The sequence below is a fragment of the Chiloscyllium punctatum genome, chromosome 20, assembly GCF_047496795.1.
Source record: "Chiloscyllium punctatum isolate Juve2018m chromosome 20, sChiPun1.3, whole genome shotgun sequence".
NCBI lineage: Eukaryota > Metazoa > Chordata > Chondrichthyes > Orectolobiformes > Hemiscylliidae > Chiloscyllium > Chiloscyllium punctatum.
Window position 1 is genome coordinate 12,681,139 of NC_092758.1, and position 16,745 is coordinate 12,697,883.

At 43.1% G+C, this 16,745-nt stretch overlaps 1 protein-coding gene across 3 annotated transcripts; it reads left to right on the forward strand.

The window, feature by feature from the left end:
- Positions 1–3,841: 3,841 nt before the first annotated feature.
- On the forward strand, positions 3,842–11,817 carry LOC140491892 (transmembrane O-methyltransferase homolog). Of its 3 annotated transcripts, none has more exons than XM_072590329.1 (4): positions 3,842–4,159; positions 9,236–9,502; positions 10,639–10,835; positions 11,313–11,817. In XM_072590329.1, the coding sequence occupies exons 2-4, from the start codon at positions 9,241–9,243 to the stop codon at positions 11,646–11,648; spliced, it is 795 nt and encodes a 264-aa protein (XP_072446430.1). In that variant the 5' UTR covers positions 3,842–4,159; positions 9,236–9,240; the 3' UTR covers positions 11,649–11,817. The 3 variants fall into 3 exon arrangements, with proteins under 3 accessions (XP_072446430.1, XP_072446432.1, XP_072446431.1); XM_072590331.1 differs by lacking the exon at positions 3,842–4,159 and adding an exon at positions 4,862–4,942; XM_072590330.1 differs by lacking the exon at positions 3,842–4,159 and adding an exon at positions 6,901–7,146.
- The last annotated feature ends 4,928 nt before the right edge of the window (positions 11,818–16,745 follow it).

Sequence of the window (16,745 nt, forward strand, 5' to 3'; positions counted from 1 at the left end):
CTTGGTGTTGCAAAATTTATTGAGTTGACTCTCTCTCATAACCACAATACTTTTATGGCTAGTCCAGTTATGTCCATGTTCAATGATAGGAACATCCCTCAAGCCCAAGGATGTTAATAATGTTGAATTAAATGACGGTAATGCCACAATGTCAAGGGGAGATGGTCATTGCCTGGCATTTGTGTGGCATGATGGTTATTAGCCATTGATCAACCTAAGTCTGAATGTTAATACCAGAGGGCTTGTCAATGATGGTAAAAACTGAAATCATGAGTAAAGGTCATTGCTTGAAGCAATGGAATGTGGTTTTGTCTAAGACAGTACCTTGAGGAATTCCTGCAGCAACATTTAGAGGTTCAGAAAACTGGTCACCAGCAATCACAAACATCATCTTTTGTGCTCGGTATGATTCCATACAATGGAGAGTTATCCCCCAATTACTATTGACTTCACTTTTGTTGGATGTTTGATGCCACACCCAGTCAAAATGCTGCCTTGATGTCAAAGGCAGTTACTCTCAATTCACCCAGAATTCAGTTCTCTTGTCAGTTAGAATAAAGCAGAGTGGCCCTGGTAGAAGCTGAAAGAAGCATTGTTAAGGAGGTCATTACTGAGCAAGTGTTATTTAACAGCACTGTTGATGACTACTTCCATTGCTTCACTGATGGTTGAGACTAATATGGTGCTAATTAATTGGATTTATGCTACTTTTTGTGAGGAGGAGATGATGGGTGTGCATTTCTTAACATTATTGCAGTTTATTGGAAAAACTTGGCCAGGACACAGTTAACGTTGAAACACAAGCTGCAGGACTACAGACAGATGTTTCCAGGAAGTAGCAGTTTTCCATGCCTTCAGCCAATCCTTGATGACATGTGAAGTGAATCAAATTAGCTGAAGTGATGCTGGGACCTCAGAAGGAGGTCAAGATGAATAATAGGGTGAACAGGAGCAGAAAGACCTGTCTGTGTAAGTAGCTAAGTCATTAAAGGAAGCAGGATAAGCACAGAGGTCTGTTGGCATAAGTGCAACAAATCTTAATGTTAGAGAGTGTGGTGAATTTAACTTGAGGGTTACCACACCATTGGCTATTGCTGCGGGAGTTCCTCAGGGTAGTGTATTAGGCCGAACCACATTTATCATATTCAGCAATGATCTTCGTTCATGATTTCAGTATTTATTACCATCCACAAGCCCACAGATATTAACATTGAGGTTTTGGCTGATTATCACTTTGGAGATAGTGACCATAATTCGATTATGTTTACTTTAGTGATGGAAAGGTATATATCGCAGGGCATGAGTTACAGCTGAGGGAAAGGCAATTGCAGTGTGATTAGGCAAGATTTAGGATGGGGAAGGAAACTGCAGGGGATGGGCACAGTTGAAATGTGGAGCTTATTCAAGGACCAGCTACTGAGGAAGTTGAATATTTTGTCAAGAGGAAGAAGGCAGCTTATTTTAGGATGAGATGTGATGGCTCATTTAGAGTACTTGACAGTTACAAGCTAGCCAGGAAAGACCTGAAGAGAGAGCTGAGAAGAGCCAGGAGTGGACATGACAAGTCGTTGGTGGATAGGATCAAGGAAAACCTAAGGCTTTCTATAGATACATCGGAAATAAAAGAATGACTGGAGTAAGATTAGAGCCAATCCAGCATAGTAGTGGGCAGTTGTGCGTGAAGTCAGAAGAGATAGGAGAAGCACTGAATGAATAGTTTTCGTCAGTATTCACACTAGAAAAAGACAATGTGGTTGAGGAGAATACTGAGATACAGGCTACTAGACTAGTTGTGATTGAGGTGTATAAGGAGGAGGTGTTAGCAATTCTGGAAAGTATAAAAACAGATAAGTCCCCTGAGCCAGATGGGATTTATCCTAGGATTCTCAGAGAAGCCAGGGAATAGATTGCTGAGCTTTTGGCTTTGATCTTTATGTCATCATTGTCTACAGAATAGTGCTAGAAGACTGGAGGATAGCAAATGTTGTTTCCTTGTTCAAGAAAGGAAGTAGAGACAACCCTTGAAATTATAGATCTGTGAGCCTTACCTAGTTGTGGGTGAAGTGTTGGAAAGGGAAGAGATAGGATTTATAATCATCTAGAAAGGAATAAGTTGAGTCAACACAGTTTTGTGAAAGGTAAGTTGTGCCTCACAAACCTTATTGAGTTCTTTGAGAAGGTGACCAAACAGGTGGATGAGGGTAAAGTGGATGATGTGGTTAATTTGGATTTCAATAAGGCTTTTGATAAGGTTCCTCACGGTAGGGTGGTATGGTGGCTCAGTGGTTAGCACTGCTGCCTGACAGTGCCAGGGACCCAGGTTTGATTCCACCTTGGGCGACAATTTGTGTGGAGTTTGCACATTCTCTCCATGTCTGAGTGGGCTTCCTCCAGGGGGTCCAGTTTCCTCCCACAATCCAAAGATGCAAGTTAAGGTGAATTGGCCAAGCTAAATTGCCCCATAGTGTTCAAGGATATGTAGATTAGGTGCATTAGTCAGAGGAAATGTTGTGTAATGAGTCTGGGTGGGATACTCTTCAGAGGGATGGTATGGACTTGTTGAGCCAAAGGGACTGTTTCCACACTGTAGGAACCCTAATTCTAATTCTAGGCTATTGCATAAAATACAGAGGCATGGGATTGAAGATGATTTAGCTGTTTGGATCAGAAATTGCTAGCTCAAAGAAAACAGAGGCTAGTGGTTGATGGGAAATATTCATCCTGGAATTCAGTTACTAGTGGGGTACTGCAAGGATCTGTTTTGGGTCCACTGTTGTTAGTCATATTTGTAAATTACCTGAATGACAGCATAGAAGGATGAGTTCGTAAATTTGCAGCTGACACTAAGGTTGGTAGAGTTGTGGATAGTGATGAAGGATGTTGTAGGTTACAGAGAGACATAGATAAGCTGCAGAGCTGGACTAAGCGATGGCAAATGGAGTTTAATGTGGAAAAGTGAGAGGTGATTCACTTTGGAAGGAGTAAAGGAATGCAGCGTAATGGGCTAATGGTAAGATTCTTGGTAGTGTAGATGAGCAGAGAGACCTCTGTGTCCAGGTGCATAGATCTTTGAAAGTTGTCACCCAGGTTGATGGGGTTGTTAAGAAGGCATATGGTGTGTTAGTTTTTATTGGTAGAGAAACTGAGTTTCGGAACCATGAGATCATGCTGTAGCTGTACAAAATTGTGATGCGGCCACATTTGAAATATTGCGTACAGTTCTGGTCACCACATTATAGGAAGGATGTGGAAGCTTTGGAAAGGGTTCAGGTTTACTGGGATGTTGCCTGGTATGCAGGGAAGGTCTTCCAAGGAATGGCTGAGGGACTTGAGGCTGTTTTCATCAGAGAGGGGGAGGTTAAAAGGTGACTTAATTGAGACATATGAGACCATCAGAGGTTTTAGATCAGGTTGGATAGTGAGAGCATTTTTCCTCGGATGGCAATGGCTAGCATGAGGGAATATAACTTTAAATTGAAGGGTGATAGATATAAGACAGATATCAGAGGTAGTTTCTTTTCTCAGAGTAGTAGGGGCGTGGAACGCACTGCCTGCAACAGTGGTAGTATGATTTTTTGGGGCAATCATAAAAGGATCAAGAACCAGAGGGCACAGTTATAAAGAAACGAAAGTTATTAAAGAAGCAAATGCAATTTGAGTAGAAAGTTCTCAGTTTGTAATTAGGGTTTGGAATACGCTGTCGAGAAGTGTGGGCGGAGGCATTCAAGAGGGTATTGGATGATTATTTAAATAGAAACAATATGTAAGGTCAGAGGGAATTGGCAGAAGACTGGCGCGGGGTTGAAACGCGAAGAGCCGATGCAGACGCGGTAGGTGGAACAGCCTCCTCCTGCACCGCACTGTAACAATTCTGTGATTTATTTCCACCACCTTCGGCTGAAGGGCGCCTGATATACCCGGCACATTTTTAACTTGACAAGCCTGATAACTTCTGTACTTGAAGTTGAAGTTTCCTTTGGAAAGTTCATAGAATAATTTAAAATCGCAATTGGCCGTGAAGGTACAAGTTTATTCTGCCACTTTCTGCTGGAGGGCGCCTGATGTTTCCGGAATATTTTTAACTTGACAAGCCTTCCGGTCTGTCACGTTGTATGGCTCTTCCGTCTGAGTGGGCTCCCTTAGCAACCGGACCTAAACGGTATGTTTAACTTTTAATTTTTTTAATTAAATTTTTAATATTATGTTAAGGAACGACTTGACTCGGGATTTGCTAAGAGGCTGCTACATCAGTTGTTAATTTAAAAATGGAGATCGTTTGTTTTTGCTAAGCAAAGGTACTGAAGGATATGGGCCAAAGTCCAAAATTGGTATATGGTTCATGGTATATGGAGTTAAGCTATAGATCAGCCATGATCTCATTGAATGGCGGAACAGGCTCCAGAGGTTGAATGGCTTTCTCTTGCCCTGTGTTCCTAAACGTTTCTTTAAAATGGTGATCATGTCAGAGGTGGGCATCCCCTCAAATCTCTTCCAGTCAAACTGATATCTTACCCGGCATGTTTATTAAAATGTTGGAATTGCTTCTGCGGCCAGTTGTTGCATGTGCTACTGACAGGGTTGTGTTTTTTTTATTAAAATGTATTTAAATAGAATAAAAAGTATAAATTGTTTATTTAGAATTACATTGAAGTATTTAATGTAGAAAGATACCAGGCCGATGCATCCAGTTGGTGCGCCGGTCGGATGGTCAGTATCGAAAGGGGCGGAAATGTTTGCTGTATGGCATGACCAGCTGTGTTAATGGCGGACTTCATATCCCAGAGTGCAGCGCGATGGTGAATCAGCCCTCTCGCTGTGGTGCATGCGCACACTTCATTCACAAACTGGCCTCCATCAGTATCTGCAGAAGAGAAACTCTGCAAGTCTTACTGAGTCTTCACCCCGGCAACCTCGCATCTCTCTCTCTCTCTTCTGGATCATGGTAAACCCAGGAAAGCTTTAAATCCTGCAACTACAAAAAAAATCCTTTGTGTTCAATTACCTTTCATGTTCCTGACCCTTTGTCACATCTTCTACTCGACAGCCTTCTGAGACCTCAGCACTTGCCAGTTCTTAATTCTTATGCAACCCTAATTTTTAATCGCTCTGAGATTGGCTACTGTATCGAGAAAGGAACAGAAGTAAACCTTTCAGTCCCTCCATACTTCTCCACCATTTATAAGATCATGGCTAATCTTTGTTTCAAATTTCATGTTCTGATCTACTCCCAATAACTTTTGATTCCCCTGTGTAACAAGAATCTATCCGACTCTCTTAAAAATCTTCAATAACCTGACCTCCATCAACCTCTGAGGTAGAAAGTTTCAAAGTCACACAACCTTCTGAGATAAAAACAATTCTCAGTTCTGCCATGAAAGGACAACCCCTAATGTTAAAACAGTGCCCCTGAAGTTTGGACTGACCTACAAGAGAAAACATCCTTTCTTCGTCCACCTTGTAAATACCATTCCCGATCTTATACATTTCAATTAAATTGACCCTTACACAGAGAGTGGGAGGAGTTTGCAACACACTGCCGGGGTAGTGGTGGAGACAGATACATAGGGGCATTTAATGGACTTTTAAATAAGTACATAAATATGCAAGGAATGGAAGGATATGGGCACCAAGGGCAGGCAGAAAGGAATAATTTAACTTGGCGTCATGTTCAGCCGAAGGGCGAGTAAGGAGACCAAAACTGCACACTGTATTCAAGATGTGATTTCATCAATACCCTGCAATTTCAACTGTCTGGCTCCTGTAAAGAAACAGAGCAGAAATAGTTCATGTTGCTGTTCAAACCTGCTCCACCATTCAATAAGATCGTGGTTGATCAGGTTGTGGTCTAAGCACAACCTGCTATCTAACCTCCATAACACTTGACTCCCTTGATTATTGAAACCTATCTAACTCAACCTTGGATAAATTTCAAGACCAGCCTTCTGTTCCTGCTGAAGAAGAGAATTCCACAGTCCATCAAATGTCTGAGAGAAAATATTTCTTCTCATCTCTGTCTTAAGAGGGAGACATCTTATTTGTAAAATTATGCTAAAAACTAGGGGACATAATTTTAAGAATCTCCTCCTTAAATCTCTCCACCTCTTTCCTCTTTTAAGATGTTTATTTAAAATGATCTCTGACCAATCAGATTTTGATTGCCTGTCAGAGTCAAATTTTGTTTCCCTCCTGTGAAGTGCCTGGAGTGACTTCAGTGTGTGAAAGGTGTTCTATAAGTCCAAGTTGTTGTTGGTTTGACCTCTCTGGTAAGATACCAAGGTGTCCTTGCTTGCAGAGGAGTGTGCACAGAGGCTAGGTTTGGATGTGATGCCATATGAGATCAACAATCTCCTTACCATCAAAGCTTGTGAGTTTTACTGACCATTACACATGGACATATTAGCCAGGGATCAAGATGGACCAAGGTTCTCAAGCACACACAAGAAATAGGGGCAGAAGGGCACCATTCAGCCCCTTCACCTTGCTTCACCATTGACAAAATCACGGATGAGCTGATTTGGCCTCAACAACACATTACTGTCTACAATACCACCAGCCCTCCTCACTATGCATATCCCTTGACCGTCCTGTCTATCAAAAATCTGTCCAACTCAGCGTTGAATATATTCAATGACCTAGCCCCCACTATTCCTGAGAGAAGAGAATTCTGAACACAATGGTGAAAATCTGGAACTCTGTTTTGAGAAAGCTGCAAATGCTGGGGCTCCATTATGGCATTTATGACTGAAGTGGATTATAGCTCAGCCAGAATATTAAGAAAAATGGAGCAAATGTTGGTAAATAGATATAAGTTACAGATCAGCTATGATCCAATAAAATGTTTGAACAGACCTGAGGGGTTGAATGGCCTGCTCCTTGCCCAATTTCTGGCTCTGTCAGTGAAAGACTGCATAGTGAATGCAGTTGGAATTGGCAGATTATTTTGGTTCAAGTACTGACACTAGCTGTCAGCCGCACCTGATGCTGCTTTGAGCTGAAGGTTTGCAGCCAGAAGGGGTCTCAGTACTAACAAGCACGGCAATTCAATTGGATTCCAAACCCGGACGATCCCAGACAGGACAAATTCCCAGCCAGCTAGAGAGTAAAGGTTGACAGACTACTCTGTGAATATTTTTATCTCTATTCAGGGTAAGGACTCGACATGCCTCTTTATCTTGCAACTTGGATCCTCGTTATTTTAATGTTGCTTGTGTCTTCTACTATGAAGGGAGTGACAATGTATTTGTTTATTGGCTCAAGTTTCTTATGAACCCTTTGCGGTACAATAATGTTATATAGTTGATATTAGTGTGTTAGATTTTCATATTTCAGCACTCAAGGCTTTGTAGCAAAGTGACTGAAACTGAATCAACTTCAAGCACACCGCAAAGCAGCATTTCTGTTCTTCATCAAAATGGAATATTTTATTTCAGTACAAAATATTTTCTTGGTCCCTCTTAATGCCTCTGATTTGAGCAGATGGAGGTTGGGGAAGCTTTATTCTTGGCTAGGGCTGAATGTGGGGGAACAGGGGTGAAATATTTGGATGTTAATGTAAAGGCAGGGTTCCCATGAAAGAAATAAAAAGAATCTTTTCACTGACTTTTTTTTTGCTGCAGCAATTGAACTTCAGAGAACAGTCGATTAGGCTATGTCCACCAACACCAAAGAAATACCAGGATTTAAAGCAGACTCACGCCTAACCAAAGGCAATCAGCTTCTTTGTATCCATTGTCGGCTCAGTGGGGTCATGATCCACAGTTTGGCAAATGTGGTATGATATCCTTTTGAGAGGCCTGAGCTCAATGCTTCACCGAAAAGACAGACCCTCCGACAATACAGCACTCCCTCAGTACTGGCCCTCGGACAATGCAGCACTCCCTCAGTACTGGTCCTCCGACAGTGCAGCACCTCCTCATTTCTGACCAACCAACAGTGCAGCACTCCCTCAGTACTCTCCCTTCCTCCCCACCCCTGTTAGACTGTTGAATGGACCTCTTTAATTTCAAATCTAATGTTGATCATGCTTTTGTGCACATCTTGTTCAGCTGTAACCTTGAATGCCTTGCTCTGACTAAACACCCTATGATCTGTATATCCTTGTATGTTATGATCTATCTGTACTGCTCACAAAACAAAACTTTTCACTGTACTGAGGTACATGTGACAACAATCAAACTAAATCAACAATGAAGCAGTCCCTCAGTACTGACCTTAGGACAGACTCCCTTGATCTTTACCTATGAATGACGGTTGGTGTAGTACAGTGTTAGTGTCCCTATCTCTGAACCAGAAGGTCCAGATTCAAGTCCCATCTTCTTGAGAGGTATGTCATAACACATAGCATCATAAAAGTTTTACAGTATACAGACAGTTTGGCTAATTCTGTCTATTGTAGTCAATAACATCTATCTATTCAAATCACAATTTCAAGCAGTTAGCCCATAGTCCTGTATGATATGGTGTTTCAAGTGCATATCTGATTACTTCTTAAATGTCTTGAGGGTTCCTGCCTCTAGTCCCCTTATATGCAGCAAGTTACAGATAACATGCTGGGTGAAAAGATATTTCCTCAAATCCCCTCTAAATCTCCTGCTCCTTACCTTAAAACGGAGCATTGTGGTTACTGACCCCTTGATGGGGGTAAAACATCCTCCCTATCTAACCCCCTCATAACTCTGTATGCCACAATCAAGTCACCCCACCTTCTCCACTCTCCTGGATAGTGACACCAGCCTAGCTAATCTCTGTTCATGGTTGAATTGTTCCAGGCCAGGCCACATCCTGGTGAATCTCTACTACACTCCCTCCAATACAATCACATCCTTCCTGTAATGTGGTGACCAGAACTGCACACAGAAATCCAGCTGTGTCCTAACATTATACGGTATACAGCTCCATCATAACTCCTTCCTCAGTGCCTTAACTAATAAAGGCAAGTATCCCCATACCTTCTTAACCACTTTATCTACTAGTCCTGCTGCCTTCAAGAATCCATGGATATACACACCAACTTCTCTCTGTTCCTCTGTACCCCATATTCTACGTTCTAAACAGAACCGCTTTCACATATGCAATATACACAGGAATGGCTGCTTTGCGACCTAGGGGGCGATAGAGTTCCACTGATGGAGCAGCAACAGACACCTTGAGCAGAAAATGGTTTCAGGAGTAATTGCTGCAGGATGTTGAGTTTCCGCAGAGATTAATAACACTTCATGTATCCTGCCTCTCTCAGCTAAGATGTGGCTTCCTGTTCTGGCTGCAGTCCTAGTGCCCGTCTGCACTGCTCTAGCGAACCGATATCACCACCGGCTGATCCGCTTCTACCGTCACCGATTCCTGGGCTGGTTGAGGACCTGTTTGACCGGGATCTCCCCGGAAGAACGGGCATTCCGTTATGTTTTGACCAACTCGACGCACGGGAAGCCTGAGAGTGTACTAAACACATTGGACGAGTGGTGTGGCAAATACGAGTGTGTGACCAGCACCGGGCCAGAGAAAGGTGGAGTCCGCTCACTTATTCACTGTATCAAAACCTCCCGACTATCCGAGAGGATGAAAGGGTCATAAAAGCTATTCAGGACATCCAACCCATCCCATCCCCTCATAGCCATGTATTAATCCCACTGCCATGTAGCTCTATATCAATTCCAAAATTTATTCCACTCCCTCACATTCTTCCCATAGCCCGGTCTCAATCCCAACCTAATCCCACTGCCCCACACTGTCCACAAAGCCTTGTATCAAATCCAAACTAATCTCATTGTCACATAAATTCTAAAATTGATCCCACTGCTCCACACCCTCCCTGTAGCCTCCTATCTGTACCAAACTAATCGCATTGCTCTATAGCTATACATCAATTCCATAATTAATGAAACTGCCCTATTCTCCCCTTAGCCCTGTGTCAATCCCAAAACTAATCCTACCCTCTTCCCCCTAGATCTATATGAATCACTAAATTAATCCCACACTCTCCCTATAGTTTTGTACCAATCCCAAAAACTAATCCTACTGCCCTCTCCCTGTGAATCACAAAACTAATCCCACTCCCATCCACAAGACCTGTATTAATTCTAAAACTAATTCCACTACCCGACTGTCTCCCCTTAGTTTTGTATCTTCCTGTGCCTCATATTTATTCCACTTTCCCTCAAAGATGTCCACAGTTATAAAGTGCATAAAAAATCAGCTGATGTGTGCACTGCAAACTGCCAGGGGTACAGAAATATAACACAAACCAGTTTTAGTAATGCAGACTGAGGAATAAATATTGGACAAGGTCAGTTCAGGGAATGCTGTTCTCCACAAAACAATCACAAACTAAAACCACAACTGCCTTCTTAGATTATCATCTGAATTGAAGGTCAGCACTTCGAACAGTGCAGCACTCCCCCTGTACTGCATTGGGATGTCAATCTCCAGAGCTCAGAGCCTCTGAAGTGGCACTGGAACATTCATCTACTGGGGCAGAAGGTTGTAAGTGTGTGTTGTCCACTTAAACTCACTTTGCATGTTTTTTTTAAACTGAGTAGCTCTTTCAAAATGCCAGCACAGACAGAATGGGCTAAAGAGCTTCCTTCTGGCCTATGGAAAACTGATCACGGGCTGCTGTTTGTAACTGTTGATGTTTTGCAGGTCAGATCCTCGAATCAGTAGTACAGCGTACTTGCCCAGTCAGGGCTCTTGAACTGGGAACGAATTGTGGTTACTCTGCAATTCGCATTGCAAGGCACCTCAAACCCGAAGCGAAGCTGTACACTTTGGAGCAAGATCCCAAAACTGCTGAAGTGGCTGAGGAAATGATCCTGGTGGCAGGACTGAAACACTCGCAGGTAACTAAGGTTGTCTGTTACTAAAATCCCAGTACTAGGTTTGGAGGGAGGGTGCTATCACAAGCCCATACCCCTGTCCCATCTCATACTTCCTCATTGAAGGGGAACATTGGCAGGAGGCCATTCAGCCCAGTCAAGCCTGTTACACAGGAAATGGAAGAAGACATTCATTGTTCATTACATATGGGTCTTATTTGAACTTGGCATCAAACTTGCATTTCTGTCAGTGCAGCGTTCTCTCTCACTGCAGTGTCATACGCAGATCGCTGGAATGGGAATTGAACCCTTGCCTTCCTGATCGAAAGGCAAGGGCAATGTACTGAACCACAGAAACCAAGTACCTTGACAACTCTGGCTTCCCATCCAGTGGAACCTTTATAGCTGTCAAGTGTCCATCTGTTCAAAGCCCCTCTCACTGAAATACATGGGGGGGGGCTCATTGTACATTCAGTTCTGACAGATCTCTCATCTCCCCAGTTCCAAGTGGTTACTGGATCTCCTACTGAGGTCATTCCTCAATTCAAGACATCACCCAGGGTGGAGACATTCGATTTTGTGTTTCTGAACCAGGGACAGGGTGCAGACTATCTGAGGAACCTCTGTCTGCTGGAGAAGGAGGGGCTGCTGTCAAAAGGCTCAGTGATTCTGGCCAATAATGTAACTCACTCAGAGGCAGCTGGATTCCTCAGTTCGGTCCGTAGTGACCCTCACTATCGCACCACATTCCACCCCTGCACAGCTCCTTATGAGAAGGATGTCGCTGACGGAATGGAAGAGTTAGTTTTCCTGAAGGACAATGGAGAAAGAAACTAAGTTGTACCTCACACTCTCCCTGGAGTTGGGAGAAACGGTCAGTGTTTCTATTGAGTGGGTCTTCCTCATTTTGAGATGGCTTTCTTTGGTAAAATGAAAATTATAATCACAATTTCCAGCAGTGTAAAGTTATCCAATCAACAGACTCTAGTAAATCTCAAAATAAAAACCTTTGAAGTTCTTGCAAGTAGTTATCAGTGATAATATTCCTCAGTTTAAATGTATTGAAAATCAAAACAACACACTATTCAAGCATCAACAGAGAATGATGTGGAGGACTGGAGTGGACAAAGTTAAAAATCACAACACCAAGTTATAGTCCAACAGGCTTATTTGGAAGCACTAGCTTTCGGAGCGCTGCTCCTTCATCATGTAGAGAACTAATACTTACAGTAACTTCACTGAGGTGGTGGTGGCGGCATAATGTTAATGACACTGGACTAGAAATTAAAAACCCCAGGCCAATGTTGCAAGGGTTTGAATCCCACACAAGGGTAAAATTTGAATTAAATGAAATCTGGAGTAATGAATTGCCTTAATGGAGACAATGTGACCATAGCTGACTGTTGTAAAAGATCCATCTGATTCATGAACATCTTTCATAGAGGAATGTGCAGTGATTACCTGGTCTGATGACTCCAGACTGGTCTGACCCTCTGGGTAATTAGAGATGGGCAGAGGGTGCTCGCATCCTGTGGACAAATTTTTAGAAAACATCCTTCACCACTCAGCTTCTTCCAGGCAAACTGGATTCTGTCTTCATCCCAATACCTTCCTACTCACATTTCCATAACAACAGGACCAAAACAAGCAAGGCCCATTCTCATGGTCTCAAGAATGGGTTTTTAAAAAACAAAAAAACTCTTTCCTAGGATGTGGGAGGCACTGGCAAGTTCTGAAGAAAGGCCACCAGACCCAAAACATTAACTCTACTTTCTTTCCACAGACGCTACCAGACCTGCTGAGTTTCTCCAGCAATTTCTTTTTGTTTATGCTGCTAGAACAACTGTTTTCAATTTGCATAACAATTTGGATTCATTAGGAATACAACTTGAAAATCAGCATTATCTGAATATTTATAAAGGCATCCATACAATGGACGATTGTGACAACATACAGGGTGCAAATTGTGGAATGACTAATTTGTAAATGAATTTCAACATAAGTGAGATAGTAGATTTTGGTTGGTAGAATAAGGAACCAACATACTTGCTGGGAAATAAGGATCTCAATAGGGTAGAGACGCAGAGTGATTTGGAGTTGCAGAAACACAAAATCACTAAAATGGCAATTCTGTTCACAGGGCTGAAGAAAGTGCAAATAAAAGCTGGGAGGGAATGAACTGAAAGGCAAAGAAATCACTTTAAGCTTGTATAGTACATAAATACAAGATTGTAACAAATCCATCAATAGGGAGACTGTAACATCATTGGGCCTGTAATAAGGAGGTTTAATCTACAAATATTTGATCTGGGATTATGGGTTGTTCAAATCCTACTCCTACAGCTGGTAGAATTTAAATTCAAATTGTCTATAACTATCAGTAATGGTGACCATGAAGCTATCATTGACTGTTGATACACTAATGACATTTTGTTAAGAAAATCTCATTCAGTCCCGGCTACATATGCTCAAGACCCACAGTACTGTATATATACTGCCGAAACAAAAACAGAAATTGCTGGATGAACTCAGGAGGCTCAGCAGCATCTGTGGAGTCAATGTTTTTGGGTCCAGTGACCCTTTAATTGCATAGTGTGGTGGTGGGAGTAGAGTTGCTAGTTAGTACACAATAGTTGGTGCGAATGAGAGTACAAGAACATCCCCAGTTAGGCCAAGTAAGGAATGGGTAATGGTAGCCAGGGAGCAAGAAAAGTTGCTGATGATCATTTGAAAGCAGCTCATGACATAACAAGGCCAGTGATGTGAGTGTAGGTTGAGGACATTGGAAGTGTTCAGGCCCTAAAAGTTTGCAACTTTCAGGAGTCTATACTGAGTTCAAAAGATCACCAAATGGAAAATGAGGTGCTGTACTTCCAACTGGCATGGAACTTCACTGGAGCACTGCAGCAGGCCAAAAGCAGATGCTGAGTAGGGAACAGGATGGTGTGTTGAAGTGACAGACAACTGGAAACTCGGGGTCATTTTACTGATAGAACATGGGTGTTCTGCAAAAGTGGTTGCCCACAGAACATAGAAAAATACAGCACAGTACAGGCCCTTCAGCCCTCGATGTTGCGCCGATCGAAGCCTACCTAACCTACACTAGCCCAATAACCTCCATATGCTTATCCAATGCCCGCTTGAATGACCATAAAGAGGGAGAGTCCACCACTGATACTGGCAGGGCATTCCATGAACTCTCAATCCGCTGAGTAAAGAATCCACCCCTAACATCTGTCCTATACCAACCTCCCCTTAATTTAAAGTGGTGTCCCCTAGTAACAGCTGACTCCATATGCAGAAAAAGGTTCTCACTGTTAACCCTATCTAAATCTCTAATCATCTTGTACACCTCTATCAAATCTCCCCTAAACGTTCTTTTCTCCAATGAGAACAGCCCCAAGTGCCTCAGCCTTTCCTCATACGATCTTCCTACCATGCCAGGCAACATCCTGGAAAACCTCCTCTGCACCCGTTCCAGTGCCTCCACATCCTTCCTATAGTATGGCGACCAAAACTGTACACAATACTCCAGATAAGGCCGCACCAGAGTCTTATACAACTGCAACATGACCTCAGGACTCCGGAACTCAATTCCTCCACCAATAAAGCCCAGTACGCCATATGCCTTCTTCACAGCACTATTTACCTGGGTAGCAACTTTCAGAGATCTGTGTACACGGACACCAAGTTCCCTCTGCTCATCCACACTACCAAGTAGCCTACCATTAGCCCAGTAATCCATCTTCTTGTTACTCCTACCAAAGTGAATGACTTCACACTTAGCTACATTGAACTCCATTTGCCACCTTTCTGCCCAGCTCTGCAACTTATCTATATCCCACTGTAACCTGCCACATCCTTCTTCGCTGTCCACCACTCCACCGAATTTGTGTGCTTTGTTTCTCCAACATAAAGGAGACAGCAATGTGAGCAGTAAATAGAGGAAACTAGATTGATTGAAGTGCAGATAAATTGCTCCTTCAACTGGAAGTGTCTGGGACCTTGGAAAGTGAGGAGGGAGAAAGTATACAGGTAGGTGTGACAGCTTCTGCTGTTGCAGGAGAAGTTGCTGTGGGGAGATGTTGGGAGTAGAAGAGTACACCAAGGTGTTCCAGAGGGACTGGTCCTTGCAGAAGCCTGACAAGGGAAGGGGAGGGGAGGAGAGGGGGAAAATGTGTATCTGGTGGTGGCATCCCATTGGAGGTGGTGGAAATTGCAACTAATGATCCTTTGGATGTGGATGCTGGTGGGATGGTAAGTGAGGATTGGGTTCCCTGTCACTGTTGTGGGATGGGAGAGAATGGGTGATGCCAGAAGTCAGGAAATGCTTTTCATGCCTTATCATGTAGGCTGCTTTCACCACAGCCATTTACAGTCACGAACAGTCCCCCATTTTGTTTCTCAGCTCATCATTATCCATTCCCTTGTCTGTCCAACTGCCGTTCCCTCTCTCTGGGGTCTGCCTCCACCTTGTTTAAAAAAAGCTTCCCCTCCCTTCCAGCACATCTTTTCCTAGCCACAATCAGCTCCAAAGGGTCACTGGATCCAAAATGTTGAGAAGCTGCCAGACCTGTTGCGTTTCTCCAGCAACTTGCTTCGGTTTTAGATTTCCAGCATCAGTCCTTTTGAAACACCGGTATCCGCCTTTTGCCAGACTGAATAGTGACTGGGAATCCTACACTCTGCTTTTACTTTTATAGACATTCAACTAGCTGCTTGATCCCAATTCATGGGGTCTACAGTGCATTAACTAAATAAAATCCTTTTCAAAGTCTGCTTCATTATCCTTGTTAACTGTCAAAATAACAAACTAACATTTTAGAAAGCCCCTAGTGGGGCACTGCAAAGAACAGAATCAAACAGTTAATGGTAACCTGTAGAACCACAATGGAAGTCAATCAAACTGCCACTCTAGCCCCTCCAGTGCCCGCTGGTCTCAATGCCTCGATCTTGGACATCACATGTTCCATCTCAATGTACACAGCCATAGACATGATAATTAAAAGACAACTGGACACTATGACCCACTCCACAGCTCTCTGCCTGGAGATGTTAATGTCAACTTTGGCCAGTGAGTCTTATCTACCCTTAGCATTACCAGGAGTCCAATAAGCTTGATCAAGCATGAACATCCCTATGAAAGTTCTGCTGACAATTATATTTTCAGTCTCCAGATTTTCTTCTATTGGATGCTATCAGCTTAATGTCTGTGCTATAAAAGCTCACTGAGCAATAGTTTCCTGGACTTCTCCATGTTACATGGAGGTAATGTTAACTGTGATGCTACCAGAGTTGAGTAGCCTGCCAAAACTTTCAGGCAAAGATGAGTCACTTGGTCAAGATACCAGAATGGAGGTAATATCTTCAAATCTTTACTGCAATTTCCATATTCCCAGAAAACACTTGTCATAGAACATAGAACAATACAGCACAGAACAGGCCCTTCGGCCACGATGTTGTGCCGAACATTTGTCCTAGCTTAAGCACCTATCCATGTACCTAAACAATTGCCGCTTAAAGGTCGCCAATGATTCTGACTCTGCCACTCCCACAGGCAGCGCATTCCATGCCCCCACCACTCTCTGGGTTAAAGAACCTACCCCTGACATCCCCTCTATACCTTCCTCCCTTCACCTTAAATTTACGTCCCCTTGTAACACTCTGTTGTACCCGGGGAAAAAGTTTCTGACTGTCTATTCTATCTATTCCTCTGATCATCTTATAAACCTCTATCAAGTCACCCCTCATCCTTTGCCGTTCCAATGAGAAAAGGCCTAGCACTCTCAACCCATCCTCGTACGACCTATTCTCCATTCCAGGCAACATCCTGGTAAATCTCCTCTGCACTCTCCAAAGCTTCCACACCTTTCCTAAAGTGAGGCGACCAGAACTGCACACATGGATAGGACAAACCGACCAAGCCCTCTTCAG